This window comes from Cygnus olor, chromosome 7, assembly GCF_009769625.2.
Source record: "Cygnus olor isolate bCygOlo1 chromosome 7, bCygOlo1.pri.v2, whole genome shotgun sequence".
Lineage (NCBI taxonomy): Eukaryota > Metazoa > Chordata > Aves > Anseriformes > Anatidae > Cygnus > Cygnus olor.
Window position 1 is genome coordinate 23,185,684 of NC_049175.1, and position 22,187 is coordinate 23,207,870.

The window sequence follows — 22,187 nt, forward strand, 5'->3', positions numbered from 1 at the left end:
TCTGCTTCTGTCTTTGCAGATCTGTTTGGGAGCTGACATTACCACCTTGATACAGCAGACTCCTGCCAAAACCTTGATGAGGAAAGGGGAACGGGGTCAGTCAGTGACAGTCACTACTGTCCTGATGGATTTTGCTTGTGCTGCAGCTTAGAAAGCAAAGGGGAAAATTGCCTTGTTTCCTTCCTGTGTCTGCAGTGTGTGTCTCTTGATTGTCAGGGGTCTTTGCAATGAAGCAGAATGCCTTATGGCCTTCAGGAACCTTCCCTGCCCCTGTTATTGCTTCCCTCGTAGGGCCAAGGGGACTCATGCACCCTGGTGTGTCCGTCCCTCTTAGATCAGTCGCTCACATCACACAAGTCGGTGAGGCAGAGGCACTTTTTGTGCAGAGGGACAGGTGGGAGGCTTTTTCTCCTCTTGGTGTCTACCCACAGTTGGGGGTGATGATGGTCAACGGGTGACTTCCAGGGGTGATTGTAGAGAAAAGAGTTGAGGAACTAACTTCTGTTCCTTCTGACATCTGCCTGTACTGCTGTTCTTACAGACCTCTAGGTGTGGAGCCTGAACCACCCACGTGATTGGTACTAGCACTTTGCTGCACTTACCAGACTTCTTTTTTCTAACGAGTGACCTAAATTTCTCCTTCTCTGTGGTGTAAGCTCATTACCATTATCCCACTTACCATGGCAACAGAGAACAGATTATTCCTTTTCTCTTTTCCAAAGGCTTTTTATGTATGTGAAAACTTCCTCTCCCCCCTCCACATCCTTCACCAGCTCAGATTAAGCGACCCTATTTCCTTCAGCCTCTCGGGGTAGGCTGTTTGCCAGCCCTTGCTTTCCTCTGGCCTCCTGGCAGTTGCTTTCTGTCTCCTCAGCAGAGCAGTCCCCAGGCTGGGGTGTACTTAGTCCAGCTGAGGTTTTATCAGCATGGCTGAACTGTGAGATTTGTTATCTGTCAGGCTGTGCTCCAGCATGTGTATCCCACTGTTGTGTCTGCAGGGGCGTATCATTAACTCCTTTCTCCTTCCCCAGTCCTCCTCTGAGGTCTGACCCTGCACTGCTGAGGGCTCTCCTGGCTGCAGGAGTGAGGGAAGGCCTGCCCCCCCCTTGCCCAGGAGCCCGTGTTCATGGAGGGTAGGGGGAAAATGTGAAGCATTTGTTGAGCTGGACATCTACCTGCTCCCTTGGCACACGTGTGAGGGTTTCTGGGCCGCTGCTGTGCCTCCAGCCTGGCCCAGCCCCCCCGGCCTAGGAGGGAAGCGTCCATGTGCCTCCCATACCCCACCTCACACAGACAGGGCCTCACTTGGGGAGAAATCACCTTTAATGCTGATATCCCCGTTGCAGTCAGCCTCTACAAAAACTACGGCCTGGCCTGTGCCCCCCTGGGGGCTCGACCCGAGCCTCCCTCGCCCGGGAGGACGGGTGAGCGCGGTGTGGAGCGGCCGTCCCCCCCCGGGGAGGGCTGTGGCGATGGTCAGCATGTGCTGCGATGTGCGTGGCGCCGGGCACGGCACAAACGTGTCCTGGGGCCCTGAGCTGCACGTGGCACCCCCCCAAAAGCATCTTCTCCTGATGGTGGAGACCACGTCTGTGCAGCGCCCGGCACCGAGGGGCTCTGGGCCTCGCGGGGATGGGGATGGGCAATGATGCTGAGGGCAGTTCGGGTCGGGCCGCCCCTCCCTGCGCTGCGGCAGGGAACGCTTCTCCCCTTTTCCTTCCTTCACCTCTTCCTCGAGACCAGATGCTACCAGGCAGCAGCTGGGCGAGGGCCCTGGGGCTGCTGTGAGCTGGTCCCTGCCGCCTGGGTGGTTTGGCCCCCCCGGGGGCTCATCCTTTCTCGCCTGGGGATGGGGCCTGCATGGGTCCTGCAGGGAGGGGCGGCGCGGGCAGGCGGGTGGGCAGCGAGCGAGTGCAGACCTGCTGCTGTTGGACGTGAGCCTCGCGGCGGGAGACCCCCATGCTGCAGACCTGGAAGACACATGCACAGCCTGCCCTGCTGCTACTCAGCCCTGCCGCACCCCAACCGAGCTCTGCGGCACGGGTGCAGACACACATTCCTATCTGTGAAAATACACGAGTCGGGGTCTCACTCTCTCCCCAACCTCTGCTCCTTCCCTGAGGGTGACTGGACTCTGTTGCTGCATCTCCAGCCCCCAGCTACGCGTGCCTGCGTGGGACTGCCGTTACCCATGTCTGCTCTGGGTGGGTCTTTCTGCAGCCCTCCAAACCACGTTGCTTCAACAACAGAAAACTTGATTTTCTCGCTACTGAAACCAAGCACCCTCCCCCTTGCTGGGGAGGAATACCGCAGGAAGGGGCAGGCTCCTACCTCTGGTCCACGTGGGCCTCCAGCACCGTGCTCCGGCCACGCTGCTGCTCAGGTGATGAGCAGGACGAGGTTGGAGCTTTCCTCCGGCGCCTTCTCACCTTCTGGCGACTGGTGCTGCCTGCGCCCACCTGCAGCAGCGGCACCGAGGGGGCTGGGGTGGGGGGGCCCCGGGGCAGGGGGCGAGGGTGCTCAGGGCCGGGGGTGCAGGGGTTCGGGTGGGGGCGAGCCCTACGCGCTTCAGACCTGGGCAGAAGGGCGCTGAGCACCCCGGGCGCTCCCTCCCCGGTCGGTCACTCACTCAGCGATCTCAGCAGCCTCTTGCCCAGGGTCTCCTCGTTGCTGCTGGGAGAGGAGCCGGTCCCAGCCTCCCTGCCCGGGGACTCTGCCTCCAGCCCGGTACCGCAGCACTCCCTGTCTGCAAGAGCCCAGCCTGGCTGCAGCACCCCGGGGCAGCACAAGGCCTCGCCGCCCCCAGGCTCTGCCCCTGAACGGACTCACCCTGCCGCTTGCTGTTGTCCTTGTGCTCAGGCAGCTCCTCCTGGATGAAGGGGATGGCCTCCATGCGCAGGCACACGGACTCGCTGGGACTGCGCGGCCCCTCGGGCCGGCTGCCTGCGGGGACACGGGGCCGGTGAGGCTGCGGGGTGGCACGGTGGCAGGGATGGGGGCACAAGTGCACATGGCAGGCAAGGGGTGCCCGCAGGGTGACTCACACATGATGCTGTTCCTCTCGTTCAGGAGGGCAGTAGTGTCCTCCTTCGGTGTCTGCGGGGTGCCCCGAGCAGTCGAAGCCTTGGTTGAGTCCCTGTCGAAGGCCTCCATGTCGGGGGACTGGGGCGAGCTGTCCATGCGGCTGGCCACCAGCGCGTTCTGGTACTGCTGCCGGGTGACCTGGGCACACAGAGGCATGCTCACACAGCTCAGCTGGCTCTGCGGGCACCAAGATGCTCCCAGGAACGCAGGAAGAGACAGCCCAGCCCAGCCCAGCCCAGCCGTACCTTGACAAACTGGACGTCACAGAGGATGTGCACAGAGTAGTCAGGAGTGTAGATGTTATTGCTGCTGCTGTAGAGCTGCGTGGTGCTGCCCCCATAGTCGTTGTGCTCCCGGTTCGGGGACTCGGAGCGGTTGAGCCCACTGCACCGTGAGGGTGACCGGTTCACTGGGGAGGGCCGGGGCCGGGTGGGGAGGCAGAGAGAGGGGCGAGAAAGAAGGAGAAGAAATCACGTTGTGCTGCCTTGTGGGCTTCTGGTGCTGGAGCAGGGCCAGGGGATCCCTGTCACCTCCAGAGGCAGTGCCCTGTGCACACCAGGGCCCTTTGGCTCATCCCTCCCTGGAGGAAGCCCTCATGGGGGTCCTCTCTGTCCTCTGCGCACCAGGGCGCTGTGCTCCTGGGGCCACCCTGCCGGCAGGCAGGCAGGCAGGCACGTGTCCCCGGTGCAGGGTGTCCTACCCGACGGGAGCAGGGCTGCAGAGGCCAGCTGGCCCATCACTCACATTGACCGACGGCCTCTGACACGCAGCGTGATGGATTTTGTCTGGCCGGTGATTTATTAGGGAACAAAGGCAGCTTGTTCCTTGGATGGGCAATGTCACCATTTTGCTGACTGTGCTGCTGGAACGCCCTTCTATTACCTGGCTTCCCGGAAAGCAAGCCGAGCAGGGCAGCGTGCACGCAGAGCTGTGGGTAACCGCGGTCAGCAGCAGCAAGCAGCCAGAAAACTCAGCACAAGCAGCACGTGCAGGAATTTAAACTTATGGAAACTGCCCAGCAAAAAAAGCCCAAGCCACCTATGGCTCCCAGTTGTCCCCATCCCTTTCTTCATGGGCATAGGGGGGTGAGGCACCCATGCAGCTCCCTGTGCCTCTGGGCTGCCTGGTGTGGGGTGCTGCGGGGGCACCCGGAGCTGGGGAGGGCCTGGCACATGCAGGGACCCCTTCCCTGAGCCATGCACCGTTACCTGGTGAGCCAGCCAGGGAGTCCCCTCTGCTGAAGGCGAAGGTACGGGACACCGAGACAGGCACTGCAAGAGGGGGGTGGGAGGAAGGACGGGGCAGGCAAGGCAAGAGGAGGTGGTAAGGAGAGGGACAGACCAAGAGGAAAAATGAGGATGAGAATCGTGTGCCAGTAGCCCCAGGCTGGGCTCCCCTCACTCCCTCAGCTCCCACCCCCTGGGGCTGTTCTGGGGGGAGGCACTCGCCAGCCCTGGGAACAGGGACTCCAGGAGGGACACAGACCCCAGTGCTGTGAACAAGCACCTGGGCCATGCAACAGTGATGCAGGGCTCCCAGGCTGGGAAGCGTGGACAGACTGACACACAGCGTCAGCAACACACTCCCGATAGCTGATCTTGCTCCCACTGCTGGCAGTGTTCACCCAGAAACCAGAGGCAGAGCCCAGACTGCTGGCTCTCAGCCTTCTTCTCCAGCTGCTGTCACACTGTCACCCCTCCCTGCTGGCTCTCCTGCCTGGGGCACTCTGCCTGCCCTCCACGGGGCTGCAATGCTCTGGTAACCATCTGCTGAATGTTTTTCAGCTGCTTTCAAGCTAAACTCCCCAGAAAGCTTGCCCTGCAGCCTCCTCCTCCCTGCTCCTCCCCCAGTAACTCCTGGCAGTGTCCTCCCCTGGTCCGAGACCGTCTGCAAATAAATGTCCAAGCAGTGGCAGCGGCACCAGGAGCTGACAGAGCAACCTCGGCCAGCAGAGAGCAAAGGTCGGGGTGATAACACCGGCACTTGGCGCTGTACTCGGTTCCCGACCTTCCCGTGCTGCGCCCCTGCTCCGGGCCAGCTCTCGCCTCACACCTGCCCCAGCCGCTGACACCAAAGATAGCCAGGCAATAAAAAAGTTACATAACCAGGGTTAATTAATAACAAGTGGTTAAATGCTGAAGGGTTCATGTCCGCATTCCCCGCTGTGACCCGCTACTCACGCTCGTTTCTTCAGGGTTTGGTGTGAGCCCTGCACAGCTGTGCCTCTGCCCCTGCCGCTCCCTGTGCCTCAACAACATCCCTCCCTGCACCTCCCATCAGTCCGAATTCAGCGGGTTCTGACCCCGCAGCAGAGCCAGAGCTGCTGTTTTGGGTTGTGAGCCCACCGTCCCCCCAGCCGGAGAGGTGTGAGAGCCCCAGCCTCTCCCAAATACCTACGCAGGAAGGAGGACCCAGCCAGGCTGCTCACTTTCCGCACGTCACTATCTGAAATGACAGTTGAGGACACATGAGTCACAGAGGAAGGGTCCTGGGTGCCATCCCGCCCCACAGCCACGTCCAGCCCCTTCTCCCACCCACGGAAGCGAGGGCAGGGCTGGAGGGGGCCCGCAGAGCCCTTACCCGAGGAGACGATGGCCATGATGGCGGGGATGCCATAGTAGGTGAACGCCCCGTTCTCAAACCGCAGCCCTTCCTTGCCAACCTCCACCTCCACTTTCCCCTGGAAGGAGGAGGGAAACCCGCTCAGATGGGGCCCCCCACACCCCTGCCCACTGACCCGCTGCAGGGGTCCCTGCCACCCTACAAGAAGACAGGAATTTCTGTATCCTTTACAAACCCCAGAGCCACCCCTGCTGCAGAAGCAGCCAGGAGCAAGACAAGACGGGCCACCCCGTGCCACCCCATGCCACCACGCAGCAGGGGGCTCCCCGGCCCCTCTGCCCCTGCACCTGCAAGATGAGAACGAAGTAGTCGACAGGGCGGTTGCGCTGGTAGAGGTAATGCTCGGCCGCCTTTTTGTTCTTCCGGTCGTACTTGAGCTCCTGGATGACGTTGGGGTGCTTGAGGAGCCGCAGCAGGATCTTCTCGGAGAGGTAGGGGGACTTGAAGGGCTCCACTTCTACAGGGGAGGCACCACAGGCTGGCTCAGCGGGGCCAGGGCTGTTGGGGGGAACGTGGGGTGCCAGGAACCTGCCACCCCTGGAGCTGAGCAGCCCCCTCCCCGCAGCACCGGCACCCCCCTGCACAGGGCAGCCAGACGCAGACCATGCTGGCAGGGCAGAGGGAAGCCTGGGGGGGACCAGGCAAGCAGAAATTGCTGGTGGTGGTGGGAAGCCCAAACGAGGACCAGCTGAGGGGTGCTTGGTCATACTGCAGGGAGATGCAAGACCCCGAACACCTGCTGCTGTGCATCGTGTCGCACGTATCCCCCGGGACAAGGGTACCTGTTGCCATGAACCGATGCGTAGCCAGGAGGAGCTGGGGGGAGATCTTCACCTTCATCTCGCTGTCCGAGAGCCTGAAGATGGAGAAGTCCTGGGGCTTGCGGCCCCGGTGGGGCACGCGCTCCTTTTTGCGGTTGTCCGCTGTGGGCAGAGAGCGGCTGTTACCCACCGAGCCCGCAGCACCCACGTGCAGAGCTCGTCTTGCTCACGCTGTAGTGGGGCTGGGGCAGCAGCGGGGTGGACAAATAGCGCTGGGCATCATGGCCCCTGGAGCAGCTCCCTGGTGAAACACACTTATTTCTCGGGCATGAGTCTGATGCTGATCTGTCTCAAGCATTCAAGACTCCCTAGCATTTGACCGGCATCTCTCCATCGTTCTTGTCTTTCCCACCATGCCCGTTAATTGCTCTGGGGAAGGACCACAATTTGCTCTGGCCCGTTTCCTTCCCATGTATCTGTCTGTGGGCTCCCACCACCGCAGTAGCTGCTCTGGGACACTAACTGTACAGATCTGTCTCATCCAGGATCTCAGACTTGATGATCTCCTCAATGACATCCTCCAGGGTGACAATGCCCATCACCTCGTAGAACGGGTCTCCTTCCCCTTCGTTGTTCACCCGCTGCACGATGGCCAGGTGGGACTTCCCTGTGGTGGGAGAGCAGAGCAGTGAGATCCCCACCCCCGGGGGAGAGCACTGAGACCCCCACCCCATGAGAGGTATCCCCAGCACCACGAGCTGGCAGGACAGGGCTGGGTGGGGGGCACAGCCACACCTTGAAGCGGTCCCCATCACCCAAACCCACCCCAGCTGTGCTAACCCAGAAGAAGAAGAAGGAGAAGAAGCCATCAGCCACTGTCAGGCTGATGCCTTGGGGTGCTGCAGGAGTCTGCCCAGCTCTTTGGGGCTGCTTGCTTTCTTTACCGAGGAGATGGACAGCCAAACCCCCTGTTTAGCTCTTTGGCAGCCTCTTGCACATACGTTGTGTCAGTTCCTTCTTGCTTACCCACTGCCTCGCTGGCACGAGACAGCTCTAAAGGAGGAAGGAGACAGCGTCCTCCGACACAAAAACGTGAGCGTGTCCTTGGGCTCTACTGGTTTCCCTTGTCCTCCTGGTGTTTTCTCATTCTGTTGTTAATTATCTTTCCTACCAAATTGCCAGGAACAGCTCCCCCACATCTTTCTATCCATCACTGTCTGGACCGATCCGAAAGTTTTCCTTTAAACGCAGGCAAAGCCTCCAGCTCGGCGGAACAGCAGCTGGTTTTAATGCAGAAATGCATATGTTTGTTCGCAGCTTTCAGCTCGGCTCCTGCCGAACTCTTGGGTGAACCATCTGGACAGGGAGGCTGAGCCCCTGTCAAGCAATTGGCTTGCACCTGAACGTCTTTTCCAAACCCTGCCCCTGACAGCACCCCGTTACCTTACACAGACTGGGAGCAGGACCTTCCTTCAGCTGCAGTGATGGTGACTCCGGCTCAGAAGTCACCATGTTTCTCAATCACAATTTCAGCTTCCTCGATTGCCCCCAGTAAGCTGGCAGCTGTGCTGACACATTCTCAGGCTTCTTGCTTTTGGCATACTTTAAACATCGCTATCTGCTTTCGCGTGTCCAGCTCTGCTCTCTGTAAGCAGTTTTGACTTGTTCAACTTCTCCCTTCCCTTATTGTCTGTTCTGATTTATGCTCCTGCTCAACAGCTTGACTAGAACCCAACTCCCAAGCCCTGCACAACTCCTGGGTTTCCAGCTCAGATGTCACCTCGGACCTGCCAGCTAACAGCACCGCTCTACTTAGTGCGGCTCCCGCAGCAGCGCACACGGGTTCTGGACCTCTACTTTTGCTGAAAACACTAAACATGTCCTTCAGCAGCACCACATCCAGCCATTTCCCCTCTGTTTGTTCTCTGTTTCCCAGGCGCTAATCCTGCACAAAGCTACCCCTCCCATGGGCACTGCAGGGCCCTCGGGAAAGCTGAAAACACCCTTTTTCCCCCCAAAGACCCAGAGCTGAGCTCCTTGAGCAGCAATGGTTACCTGAAAGGGAAGCAGTTTTTCTTGTGCCTCTGCATCTGCTTCTCCCATTTATACCTGGGCCAGGGGACGGGACCACTATTTAGGTACAGAAATGCAATGTGCGTGGGCTCCTGCCTACTGCAGAGGTTCCTCCTCACCCGCTGGTGACTTCTGCATCCAGGGCAGCCTGGAGCCCCACCAAACGCGTCCTTCTGGGGAACACGCGACCTTCAAACAACCCTGCCCTGGATCCGAGACGAGCAAACGCTATTTCTCAGACGAAGATCAGCACTATACATTTCTCACAGAAAAAGCTTGGGCATTTTCCACAGCATAAATTCCCTCCTCCTCATACCAAGCTTTTATTGCAAGATTTCAGAGAGCAGCTCGCTGCCTCCCACGCCTACAGAATTAGAAATGAGAACATAACATCACCGCAAGTAGCACTGTTGTTCTTCCCATAAAGCTGGAGATGCATTTTACAAAACAAATCAATAGCCTCGGGGCACTGAGAATTCGGTACGTTCTGCTGGCCAGGCTATTTCCCTCACCTCACACAAGGGTTTGTGCACATTGTCTGTTCAGTGGGTAATAAAGCAACACAACTCGAGACTTAAAAAGCAAAAAGAAGCAGAGTTGGCTGCAACACAGCAGCAACAGCTACGTTTCATCTCAGCAAAGTCCAACTTTTGAAAATGACTCCTTTGCCAAAACCCACTCCCAAACACTGGGGCCATCTGGCCTTCTACAAGTCCTCGGGTGAGTGAGGAGAGGGGAAAAGTTATTTCTTTTGGCCAAAAGCTTGTTGTTAATGACATTTACATGCAACCCAAAACCACCAAACCCTTACAAAAAGCTTAGGTGCTACTTAAAGGCAGTCAGAGAGTAATGGAGGCAATTCTTTTTTTGGCCAAACACCTACATCGACACTATAATTTACTCTAGGGCGGCCACAGAGAAACGCGATCCCAGCCCCACGCTCACAGAGCAGCAAATCAGGTTATTTAGAAATAACCCGGCACCATCGTGCTGGGAGGAGACCCAGGGCTTCACCACACTGGGGGCAGAGCCAGCAGGGCTATTAGAGCGCTCAAGGGTTCTTTATTTTCACAGAAAATAAACACTTGGAGCCATGCTATAAACCTCCAGTTTTAGGTTTCCAGGCTAACACCCACGCTAGAAGCAGAGCAGGTCCCCAGAAGGGGAAAATGGCTGCAACTCGTGTGGCTGCTCCTGCCCCACAAGGAGAGCACTGGTCTCAGCCCCTGCCCTGCCAGCTGATGCCCGTATCACAAAAATGTCCCACACCTCCCTCCCAGCCAGAGGGGTGCACTTCCCACTGCTTCTAGCTGCACCCACCTTGCCTCTGACTTCCCCCTGAGGGACACGATACCACTTTCTAACTGCTGCCCCCACACCTGCTAGGTCCCACATCTCCTCCCACCGCTCTTTTAAAAGGCCTTTCAGGAGGGCAGCAAGGTGTCTGAGTGCCCTGGCTAGGGGTGCTGCCTCATGAGGGTGTGTTTGCCTGGCTGTGGGAGCTGCTGTACTTGCCCAGAGGAAAGGTAGAGGCTTTCGGAGCAGGTATGAGGGCAGAAGTTGGGTAATTTTTCGAGGTGAAAGCTGTCTGAGAGAAGGAGAGTGGTACAGGGACACAGCTGGGGACAGCAGGGGGTGGCAGTACAGGGACGCAGCTGGGGACAGCAGGGGGTGGCAGTCTCTTCTCCAGCACCACCCTGCAGGTCTGCTGCAGTGGGAGCACAATAAAGAGCGATAAATCACTTACACAAAACAACAAACTTGATCTAAAACAGCTTTAAGATCCGTAAAACCAATTCCAAAAACCGTGCTATTGTAATTGTTGCTTGATAGCTCCAACGAAATGAGTTATAAGGGCGAGCTGTTCCACCGCTAGCAGGCTGTCACATGCGAATTTTACAGGGAGATCACTGCTGCAAGGAAGCACGGTGAGACTCTTGAGAATCAAAGCCTTGGCTTGGTAAATGCTCGAACAAACGGGCAATTAACTTTACTTGTGCGAATAGCTCCACTGGCCTCGGCAGGACTGCTCTCACACAGGAAGTCTATAGGTGATTAAGTGTCTGCTCAGCACAGGATACAACTTTACTGAATTCTTTATGAGCCACACGAAATCTGCTCTTCTCAAACAACAGCTTCTCTGAGAAGTTAATGCCTCAAAATGCAAAATTACAGAGCTAATGTAAACAGCTGAAAGCTTCCGGAAGAAGCCAGTATCCAAACAGATATATAAAGCTTTTATACCCATTTTTAGGAGCCTTGGGTTTTGTTGGTACCCAAACGACCTTGGGCGCATAGATCCACCTCAAAGCATCCTCCCCAGCGGGAGAATACAGTCTGAACACATGGAAATGCCTCTCTTTGTGGGAAAGAAAGTGCTGTTGGCTGCAAATATAGCCCACACTACTTCCTTATCATTTCTTTATGTAGGTGCTCTGCCAGAGGAATGTTAAAGATGCTTCAGTCTTGTCTCTTGTTCCACGTGATGAGCACTCCGAGTATGAAATTTATTTTTGTGAATTTTACTGTGAAGTCTAAAGCTGTTCCAATGAATTCAAGGTACAGGCACAAATAATTTACAGCTACAAAATGGAAAGCAAAAGAATAGTAATTAGTAAGTGAATTGGATTCAAGAAACAACTGCAGTGCAACTGAAGTCTGTTCTCCGTGTGCTTCTCATCAGAGCGCTTCTCTGGGCTGGGGGTGCTGTCAGCAGCTCCAGCCTCTTTGCAGACTTGTATCTGAACTAACTGGGGACCCCAAGTTGAAAACTTTGAGTGAGCATGCTCTTGTGTCACCAGGCTCCTGCACCAAGCATGAAGCCACACGCCTGAGGAGCTGCTCCAGGAGGCAACGCACGTCTGCACCTGAGCACCAGGGAGATGCCCAGCAGGGCTGTGAGGGTGCCTGGCTCTGCAGGGAATCAGCACCATATAAAGGGAAAATCGTGAATCCTAACTGAATCCAGACTTCCTTGGGGATGAGAATTTCATCTGCTTGCTTCTGCCTCTATTGGAGTACAAAAGCCTTTCTCACACTCTGCTGTGGTGTTTTCCTAATCCTAAGAAAATCTGGGGGAAAGAAGGGACATAAGCTATTTGGAGTAGTTGATGTGTTATGGTTGACAAAAGAGATGAGGAGGGTAAGAGGAAGATTAGACCAGACACGGAGTCTCATCTTCCATCTGCTGTACAAGAGGGCTCTGGCCTCCTGGCTCTCAATCTGCCTGCCCACAAATGCTTCTCTTGCATGTTCCTTGCTGCTAGGGAAGCCTACGAGGGTGCTGAGACTCTTCCAAGCTAGAAACCCAGATATTTCCAAAAGGCTGATGCAAAACCATTTTCTGTGGTGTCTGTAGCATGGAACACTCTATTCTTTCCCACAGTTCCCAAGAGGCCCTGAGGGCACTGGGCAGCTGGGCGCCTCTCCCGAGGACACAGCTCCCCTCTGGCCATGCTGGATGCCTCCCCAGGGCAAACTGGTTTCGGGGCTTGCTGGGGCGGGGTGTAGCAGCACAGCGTTCACACGATGAGACTTAGCATGGTGTTTTGGGGGAAATTAAAGTAATGCTTCATGCAGAGTCGCAGCGTGAGTCACTGAAACCATCTTTTGTGTATCAGCACCTCACCCACTCCCAGCCTGGCGATCGCTGCTCAGTGCACGTGGATGGGTCCTGGGATGACAACGGGCTCCTCAGCTTGTACAACTGGCTGCAGAGGGCAGGGCTTCATCCCACCAGGATGTCTGGGACAGCAACAGTCCCACTCGCAAAAATCTCCTACAGGCTGGTTTAAAGCTCAGGCCATGCTTTGTGCTCACGGTGACTGCGGGCTCAGGAAAAGGGCAGTAAGAAAAGCAGCTGAAATGCGACCAGTCCCCGCTCCTGGCAAGCCTGAGCACCTCTTCCAGCTACGTTCGATTTGTGGAAATCTATTAATAATAGAGGCTGTGGAGTGTTTTTTAAAAGCAAAGCTAGACCCTAGGGCAAAATTGTCCTTGACGAAACAGGCTGTTTTCCCTGCTAAGTCAGGAAGCTTGCTTTTGGAGAACTTACTTTTAGTGTCTTTTAAAAGACACCAAACCACTGAAGAATAATTTGAGTTGCATCTCAGTCTCTGGCCTACTGTAGAAAGATGACTGTAAGAGCAAATTTCCGCCGTTTCTCTGACAGTGGAAGGTTATTCGCTGAAAGGTACCGCTTCTGAATATAGAAATCCCCCCAAGGAAATGTGCCAGCAAAACCCATAAATGACTTAATAGGCAGAGACTGTGACTTCCCAAAGGCACGTAGGGAACGAGGAGGTGCACCTCAGGGAAGTGCTCCCCATGGAGTTATGCCATAGACCACAGGGCTGGAGGTGCACTACACATTGCTTCGGTTATCTTCTGGGGGTGGAGGGGAAGCAGACTGCATTGCATTGCCTGCAGCATTCCACACTGAATGTGTGCATAAACCTTTCCTCCTAGCTCAACTCTCCTCAGGTGAAGTCTGTCTTACTGGGACCTCATCTGCCCCTCTACGTTGCTTCACTTTGTTAAATATGGTGCAGCAGTTTTTCTGGTGTATGAGGTAACTCCTCCTGTGAGCCTAGAATAAAGCCGGGTACTCTGAGATGACCGAGGAGATCAAGCCAAAACCGCCCTCTAGCACAAGCATTTCCTGCCACCAGCTGGAGCTGCCCCACCCTGCTGTAATGCCATTTTCCAGCACTGCTTTAGCAGCTACCCTGTTCTCTCAGGCTGTGAGTTGAAGTCCAAGCTGTTCCTCTCGCAGGCCAGGTCTCCCCTCTGCTGCTGTTTGCAGCCTTCCCTGGGTTTTTCCCAGTTCCCACCAGTGCCCCCAGTTTAACCATCCTTCTCCAGGAGACAGGCATCAAAGGATGCTTGTGAAGGAGCAGGTGGGAAGGGATTGGCCATGTCTCTGCTGTGATGGGGCAGGAGCTCACAGCTGCTCTTTGTCATTGCAACCACACCAACTCCTCAGGCACTACTGAAGTGTGTGCTGCTGTTTGCATCTGGTTTACACGTTTTGGCAATTGGATTCTACAAAAGCCAGAAGTGCCCTTTGCCAGGCCCATGGCAGGGTAATTGCACCTGCCCCAAGCCCTGCTGGGGAAAAAGGGGACTCTGCTGTGTGTGGATGAAACTTGAGGCAGACATCAGCGCATCTGAAGGGAATTGAGCTCAAACAGTTATCTGTGGGCATACCTAGAAACTAATGAAGGAAAACTTCAAAACCTGTTTGAAGACTGGAGATGGGGGGAAAACTGATAATCTTCATAGCTAGGATAGCACAATGAGAGGAAAATGCATCAGGTAAACAAGGATAATGCAGCGTGATAGCACTGAGTAGGAGGGGAGAGAGAAAAGGGAAAGCGCTAACGGAGGTGTAAGCAAGAGTCACAAAGTGCTGTATTTAATCATACTGACATTTTCAGTAAGAACAAATGTTTGTGTACTATGGCAAGGAGCTCAGGCAGTGAAATTGAATGTTACTTACGCATTATGCAAAAAATGACATTATAGGCATAGTGCATGTGGCAGAACATTAATCACTAGCAAAACGCAGATCTTGAAGTATATATTGCTATCGAGGAAAGAAAGATACAAAACGTGATGGGTATTTTGTATAAACACTGCAATAACCCAAAGAAATAAAGGATACAAAAAGTGTTAATCGTGGGAGAAGGAAAAGAAATCTAGAAGGGTCACTCTAGAAGTTTGTCACAAACCTGGGGACCTGGTTAGCAATGCCCATCATTAGCAGACACTTTAATTTCCTAGAAAAAGACTGGGTCTTATCAGTGGGAGCAGTTGCTGTCCTGCCGACACCTTGGATGTGTGAACTGATGAATGCCTTCATTAACCACTCACTTAGCCAACAAGCAATGAACCTGCTCGCTAATCAGAGGTGTCACAGAAGACCTGGCCAGGGAAGGCAATCTCGATTGGATCAAGCGAGATATTTCAACGTAATTCACATGGACACAGAAAATGAGACAGTGATGAAGATTCTTAATTACAAATGGGAAATCTTTATTTTCGAAATTAAATAGTCAAGTGAACTGGGCTGAGACAGCAGTGGATGTGACTGGAGGCAGCTGGGAGCGAACATCTGTGGCGGAGCAGGAGCTGGAGCAGGAACCTGTGTTGGGAACTGGGAAATGGGAGTTTAGGAGGGGTTCAGGCCTGGGCTAGGGGTGGCTGGGGTGGACATCTACAAATACGAGGTACTGGGGGTAAACAAAAGGCCTGCAAACAGCAGAAAGATTAATCGGAAGAGAACAGCAACACCCGGGGATAAGAACACGTGGGGGAAGAGCTGGAATTGCTAAACACCAAGCTGAGTTGGGTTTTAAGACCAAAAGCAAGACTTTTCAGCCATGTGACTTAAAGAAACACAAGGAGAAATGAGGTTGGAACAGAAAGAAGTTCTAGGGACAGCTCTACATGAGTGCCGTAGCAAAATGTCCCAGAAGACCATGATGGCAAACAGATGTAGGGGAGGAAGAACCCGAAGCAAAATGCCAAGAGTTTAATGGAGCAAGGCTGGAGAAGGCTGGAAAGTCTTCATTTGGGATGAAGGCTAGTACGGGGCAGCAGAAGGCTGGTAGCAAGGCTTGTTAATGTGCCTGCCACTTGAGGGAGTGACACACAGAAAACATCTTCAGCTAAGAGGAGGAGGGGGAAGGAGGGCAAGCAAAGGGCAGGGAGCCGAGCAACCGCAAGTCCATTTCTATAGGTCTATTGATCCATAGGGTACCGGGCTGTAAAACAAATCTGGAAGGAAAAGTAGTTGGATACGTCAAAGGAAATCAGATAAAATGCAGGGGACGCTGACAGGGGGAGACTGTGCCCACCTCATCTGATATCTTTAACAGCTGACTCTCTAGGCAAGGTAGAGGCAGTGGGGATCTCACATGAACTTCAGTGACATTGTAGCATCATGCAGGAAAACAGAGTTAAGAAAGAATTGCAAGGTACATAAGGAACTGGGAAGAGGAGACACTGCTGGTTATGTTAAGAGAGGTATTGGGGGGAGCTCCTCCAACTCATCAGGGTTGAACCCAGAGAGCAATCATAATGCTTTTGCTCTCAGCCTTGTTATTAAAAACAGAAGTTTGCTGATTTGCACCACATGAGGAGTCCCCAGTTGTGCTGCGGGGCAGAGAGGTTGAGTGTTTTGTGCCACACAGAACTCCTCTCCCTGCGATCCCTCTCGGTGCTGGGGATGCAGCTGTGCATCTCCGGAGAGGATGCTGACCTGCATGTATCTGATGACCGCTTTCCCGGTGTTCAGGAAACATCCTATCCCCCAGTGCCCCCCAGCTCCAAAAACTAGTGTGGGGATGACTCACAGAGAGGCTCCTCTGTATCTGGGATGGACCAGATTGGCCCTTCTCACATGATCAGCTCTGCTTGCAGCAGAGAGGCCACAGGCAGCCCGGGAGCCGAGTGTATCCTGCATTACATAACGCAGGATGTCACTGCTGCAGCCATTTCTTAAAGGTTCACGCACCACGGTATGACGTACCGAACATCACGCAGCAAAGCGCTTCACGATTCCCAGTGGGGAAAAGAAAACGCATGCTGTGTGTATTCTCAAGGTAGGGTTAATGAAACACAACTCTCAGCCTCGCTGGGGCTGCTGGCAGCTGCTGCATTATTAATAGCATCGCAGCTGCAAAGAAAGTAGAGCTTGTTCTAAGGGTTTAGGCTTTTTTTTTCCCTTCCTTTTAACTACTTTCATGGAAACACTTTCTAGACCTGCTTCTCACTGCTAAGCTGAAAACGCGAGCGCTGAGTAATGAGATGCGATCTCCTGCCATGAACTCCCCCATGCAGAAGAGAGCCGTGAGCGCTGCCCTGCCCAGGGATGGATGCGGGGCAAGCACCATGCCCCACGCCAGCCCCGCTGTGACATCAGGCCCTGCGAGCCAGGCTCACCTGTGGGACAGCAACCTCCGAGGCCGAAGGCTCTGACGGTCTCCGTTAACATCACAGGCATGGCCAGCACTGCAGGCCCTCCATCCGTCCACCCGGGGGCTGGTTCCCCAGGGGACACCAAGGTCACTGCCACAGCAGCGCATGCAGGGCCCGACTCCCCCCAGCATTCCCGGTACCTGCCAGGTCCCACCACGAGGTGACGCAGGGTGGGCCGCGGAGGGCTGCCGATCGGGGACCACTGGGGGTGCAGAGGGGGCGCAGGGCTGAGCCTCACCCTTCTTGAACTCCTCGAGCAGCGTGTCGAGGCGCGTGTCGTTGAAGACGCAGTGGAGCGGGCGGCGGTAGAAGCGGGTGACGGTCTGCAGCGGGGTGCAGTCGTCGGGGTCGACGAAGGCCAGGTCCTTGACGAAGAGCAGGTCGACGATGTTGTCGCGCCGGTCGCCCTCGTAGACGGGGATGCGGGTGTAGCCGGAGCGGAGGATCTCGGAGACGGTGGCGAAGTCGAGCACGGCGTCGGCGCGGAGCATGAAGCAGTCGGCCAGCGGCGTCAGCACGTCCTCCACCACCTTGGTGCGCAGCTCCAGCGCGCCCTGCACCATGGCCAACTCCTCCTGCACCAGGTCGCCGTGGGGGCCGGCGGCGCGCAGCGTCTCCAGCAGCCGCTCCCGCGTGGAGAAGACGCTGAGCTCCTGCCGCAGCGCCCAGTCCAGCAGCCGGCTGAGCGGGTAGCAGAGGGGGAAGGCGGCCAGCATCAGCAGCCGGGTGAGGCACAGGGTGCGCGACGCGATGGCCAGCCCGTGCCGCGAGCACACCGAGTAGGGCAGCACCTCGCCGCCCAGGAAGACGGCGGCGGCGCACAGCAGCACCGGCAGCCAGGGCGCTCCCCGCGGCCCTCCGGCCGCCGCCGCCGGCCCTCCGCCGGGCAGCGAGGCGCAGAGCCAGCCGGCCAGCGCCGCGTTGGCCCCGGCCTGGCCCAGCAGCAGCGTGCACAGCAGGTAGGTGCCGCCGCCGCCGCGCACCGCCTGCACCCGCCGCGCCTGCTCCCGCTCGGCGGCCGAGCCGCTGTTGCGCAGGACGCGGAGCTCCAGCGGGTCCAGCGAGAGCAGCGAGAGCCGCAGCCCGCTGAACAGCGCCGACAGCCCCAGCAGCAGCAGGGCGCCCAGCGCCCGCAGCCAGCCGGCCTCGGGCAGCGGCAGCAGCCAGGCGCCCAGCGCGGGGGCCGCCGGCCGGACCCGCAGCAGGAAGCCCCCCGCCGCCCCGTGGTGCGCCCAGGCGCGCCCGTCCCAGGCGCACAGCGAGAAGAGCCGCCCGCCCGGCGCCGCCGCCGCCGCCTCGCCCTTGCGGGGCTCCCGCACCCGCACCTCGGCCAGCGCCGAGCCCGCCGCGCCCCCCGAGCGCAGCGGCCCCACCACCTCCACGTCCGAGGCCCAGGCGCTGCGCTCCCGGCACCGCTCCGCCGGGCCCCGCGCCCCCGCCGCCGCCGCCGCCGCCCCCGCCGCCGCCTTGCCCCCAGCCGCCGCCGCCGCCTCCTCGATGAAGACCAGCCGCGGCTCCCGCTCGCCCGCCGGCCCGCGGCTGCCGTTGCCCTCGGGGGGCGGCTGGAAGTAGAGGCGCAGCAAGAAGCGGCTGCCCTCGGCCGCCTGCACCGCGCCGCCCTCCAGGGACACCCGGCCCGGCGCCGTGTCCTCGGGCCGCAGCCCCAGCAGCCAGGCGGCCCCGGCCGGCGGCCGCGGCGACAGCGAGAAGAAGAGCAGCAGCACGGCGCCACGGCTCCGGCCCCAGCCGCCGCCGCCGCCGCCGCCGCGCCCCGGGCCCGCCGCCGCCATGCCGCAGCGCCCGCCGCCGCACCGGGACTGCAGCGGGGAGCCGGCGCGGCACGGCGCGGCGCGGCGCGGCACACGTGGGCCGGGGGGCGGGCAGCCGCCGCGCCACGTGCGACCGGGAGCCGGCGGGAGGAGCCGCGCTGCGCGGAGCCCACGCGTGGCACGGGGAGGATGGCACCGGCAGCCCCCGGTACAGCCATCCCCGCGGCGGGCGGCCCCGCGCCTGCCCCCGCCTCTGGCCCGGCCGTGCCGGGGATGCTCCGGAGCGCGCCCCCGCTCCCGGAGCCGGGGGAGCCGGCCGGTGCGGGGCTGGGGGCTGGCTGCGCCCCCCCGGTGCTCGGCGGCTCAGTGTCCTGGGGGGCGCACGGTGGCCTTGCCGAGGGATTCGCAGCCGGCCTCCCCCTGCGGTCTGCTGAGGCCCAAGCGTCTCGCTTTTCAGCTTTCATCTCTCTTCTTCCTGTGGGAGGCATCGTTATTATTGGTTTTTAATGGGAGGACAGCTTTAAGTTTGCAGTCTTGCTAGGAAACAAATGTACCGCTCTGGAACGAACATTATTCTTGTGCCTAGACCTGATGGAGAGTGTGGTATGCAAAAGTGATTTATCAGCTCCAGAAGTATGTGCTGAATATCCCCCCATTTACTTAGGGGGTATTAACTCTTGCTAACAAGTCGCCTAGTGCTGGAACTGTTGTGTCTTCCCTGGACCACCATCCAGGACAGCCTTGAAGCAGAGGCTGGGGAACTGGAAAAGAGTCAGTTGCTTACATCTCTGACAGGCTCACTAATGGCAAAGCAGAAAGCTAGCCAGAAAACGTCATGGAGTTCCCCCCAAATTACTATTATTCATTATTATTCCTCCCCACTCTGTCGTTCCAGGGAAGGCATCCAGATCCACAGTGGCCCAAGACACGACCTGCATCCTCCTCCACCTTGCTCTAAGTCTGATGGAGAAGCTGAAGCCCAGACCCCCTGCAAGAGCCATTGCCTTTGTTCCAGTGCCAGGAGCAGGACTGGAGCAGAAGCTGTGTGACATGAGCACGTCAGTGCTGGGGACCTCTCTCGGAGCCACGAGAGGCTTTTGCTGCCATGGACCTGCCCTGCAGTCCCACCATCGGTCCCTCTGCCTTCAGACAGAGCCAGACAGCCCTGCCTTAGCTGGGCAGGGCCAAGTGAGGGATTTATAGGAGAAGGTGGCTGGTGGGGTGAATCAGTGCTGTCATTTAACAGCACCGTCTCCTCCTCACACCCATGAAAATGGGCCGCTTTGTGCGTCACTATGTCAGCAGGCACACAGGCATGAGGAGCTACCAGGGAGAGCTGTGCTCCTTGCTGTGTTGGGAGAAACTCTCCCCCTCTGCAGAAGAGGCAGCTAATTTTTTTTTTTCTTCAAAATTGATTAATTCCCTGGGACTTCATGGGGGCTCTGTGCTGCTTCACAAGCTCTTGCTGGTTTTCCCTTTCTACCTCCCTAGCTCCAGTGGAGGAGCACTGTCTGGTGCTCTACCTGGGCATGACTTACAGAGGCTAACTCATAACCTCCTTTTCCAGACCTTCGCCTGGGCTGAACTTGTACCACCCGAGGAACACGTCTCATAAATTGCCCTAAACAGTACCCAAAGGGACAGGGAGAAGTTCAGCCTGCTCCTGCCTTTCTGTGTGCAAGTGCTGGGAGCAAGCACATGGCTGCTCCGTCTGTATCAGGGCCATGTGGGAACCACTGTCTGACACTACCCCATATTTTTGCAACAGCAAGCTGTCACCAGCCCTGAAATGTCCAAAAACCTTATGCTGAGAATGTCATAAAGACAATCTGGTTTTGTGCATCCCTGTCAGCACTTTGTGTCACCGTTTGGAAGCTAGGTACCTGTGTCAGTGGTTACTCATCCTTATTAACCTGAAGAGTCCCGAAGGATTTTCCAGTGTAGGAACTGAGGGCTGCGAATTACAGTGTTCTTTTTTTTTAGTTAAGTAGGTGCTCGGGAAGCTCTCTCATCCGTAGTACCCTGGTTGCCGGAGATGCTCAGCCGGCAGGTTGCACACCGCTGCTCTGGGCGGGCGCACGGAGCCGTGGCACTGCAGGAGGAGGAACCACAAGGTGGCAACCTCTCTCCGTGCTTCTACTGGCAAAATAAACCTGGGAGGAAAAGTCTTGGGCAGTAACTGTAAGGCTGCAGAGGCGGTTGGTCACATCTTGTATTTTCCATGTGCGCTGTCAGGTTTTCTCTTCTGTATGTTTCTCCCTTTAGGATGAAGCTCTCAGGCTTGAAGAAGTGGCACTGGAGGCGCCTCTTTGGTAACTTCTCCATCCTTTGCCCCCAAGCGGGCAGCAGATGCAACTTGTTAGATCGCTAACTACCAAGGCTGCTTGTGTGTGTGCTGGCAGAGCTACCGTGTGTGTTGGCGAGGCAGTTTCCTCCTTCACTGGAGACACTGTCTGTAGAAGCTGCTTCTGAGTATTGCTAACCTCACGTTACACTGATGCACAGCATAATTGTGCCAGGATCCTGCTTCATGCAATGATATGCCTCCGCAGGAGCAAAATAACCCGGGTGCTTGGACCAGTGACCTGCAGGCTGGGTTTTACGTACGATCTGGAGCAGCCTAGGAGGTGAGGGGACTGCAAAACCTTCGTGGCAAGAGCTCAACTCTGTGCAAGGCTGTGGAGGAGAAAGAATGCTCGGTTTGGGGCGAAGCTGCCCTGGTCCTGCGGTCTCAAGCACACCATCTGTTGCAACGAGCTGCATCTAGCTCAGGACATAGTTGTGTTCCTGCCAGATGTTAGCTTATATGTGCTTCATGTAAAAGTAAACTGGTGCGAAAGCTGTGGTCTGATGTGCTTTCAGTAGGATTTGACCTGCATAAGTGACGACGTGCTAGCCAGCCTCTCGCCGAGAGGATGCACTCCAGAAGTTGCAGGTGTGTGGCTGGAGCATGTTCAATGATTCAAGATAGGAAATATCTTCCAAAGCTCAAAATAAGACAAAACAAACTGAGCTTTAGCACATGCTCAATTGATTGAGTCTTTGGCAAAGTATGACATGAGTTTCCAAGGCTCTCACTGAGGCCTGTCCTGGCTGCATCCTGCCTCTTGAGTCCTCCAGTGAGCACTGCGTGGCCGCCCTTGTTTTCTTCGTATACCGTGGTCTCCTCCTTTTACCTGTTCTCTGTTGTGACATTGCTATTGCTATTCAGTGAGGAATAATAACCTGCTCCCTCCGCGGCTTCTGTGCCGCAGCTCTCAAGGTCCATGGCCCCTGCCTGTGGGGAGACCCCTGATCACAGCTGTCCTTGTCCAGCTCTGACGGTGCAGGTCCAGGAGGAGGAGGAGGGCAGCATGGATATGGGGAGTTTTGTAAAGCCCCTTCAGATCAACTTGACTTTGAGGTCTGAAGTCAGAGTCCCAGAGGCTGCGGGATGCAATTTGCTTCCTTCCTGGTGGAGGAGAGCCCAGGGGGTCTGGTGTCCGCTGGTCCTCCAGAAAGGGGCGAGGAGCTGCTGGGGGACTGCTGTTGGGGATTGAAATGTTAGCAATTCCAAATCGTGATGGGAAACAGAAGGAGTAAAGAAAAGCTGGATTTTTCTTTCTTTCTTTCTTTCTTTTTTTTTTCCCCCAGAAAGTGGGAAGAAAACTAGCAAGCACAGAGCTGGCTTCTCATGGAACATGTCTGCAACGTGATTGTCACTAATGCTCTGCAGCCAGCCGAGAGAAGATACTTTGCCCAAGTAAGTGAAATAAGCACTGAGATGTGGGATATATGATAACTTCTGAAGCAGAAGGAATAAGACCCCAGGCAAGGGAGCTTCATTTTTTTTCCTCTTTCTGAGGCTGTGGTGTTGAATTAACTCCTTTTCTCTGTGTCCTGGACATGGTTACTG

At 56.5% G+C, this 22,187-nt stretch overlaps 2 protein-coding genes across 2 annotated transcripts in view; one reads left to right on the forward strand and one right to left on the reverse strand.

The window, feature by feature from the left end:
- Positions 1-1,631: 1,631 nt before the first annotated feature.
- Positions 1,632-18,780, reverse strand: CNNM1 (cyclin and CBS domain divalent metal cation transport mediator 1). Its single transcript, XM_040563693.1, is given in 15 exon segments — positions 1,632-1,970; positions 2,332-2,459; positions 2,630-2,746; positions 2,830-2,943; positions 3,045-3,222; positions 3,330-3,493; positions 4,293-4,355; positions 5,482-5,529; positions 5,665-5,764; positions 5,994-6,163; positions 6,489-6,629; positions 6,991-7,134; positions 16,762-18,328; positions 18,330-18,381; positions 18,383-18,780. Coding segments are annotated over 14 exon segments (3,336 nt in total). The 3' UTR covers positions 1,632-1,970; positions 2,332-2,379.
- Positions 18,781-20,842: 2,062 nt separating this feature from the next.
- Positions 20,843-22,187, forward strand: part of HPSE2 (heparanase 2 (inactive)) — a 106,658-nt gene continuing 105,313 nt past the window's right edge. Inside the window, exons 1-2 of the mRNA XM_040563705.1 lie at positions 20,843-20,919; positions 21,926-22,034. Coding sequence (XP_040419639.1) covers positions 21,966-22,034 — 69 coding nt within the window. The 5' untranslated portion in view covers positions 20,843-20,919; positions 21,926-21,965. The remainder of the gene's footprint in view (positions 20,920-21,925; positions 22,035-22,187) is intronic.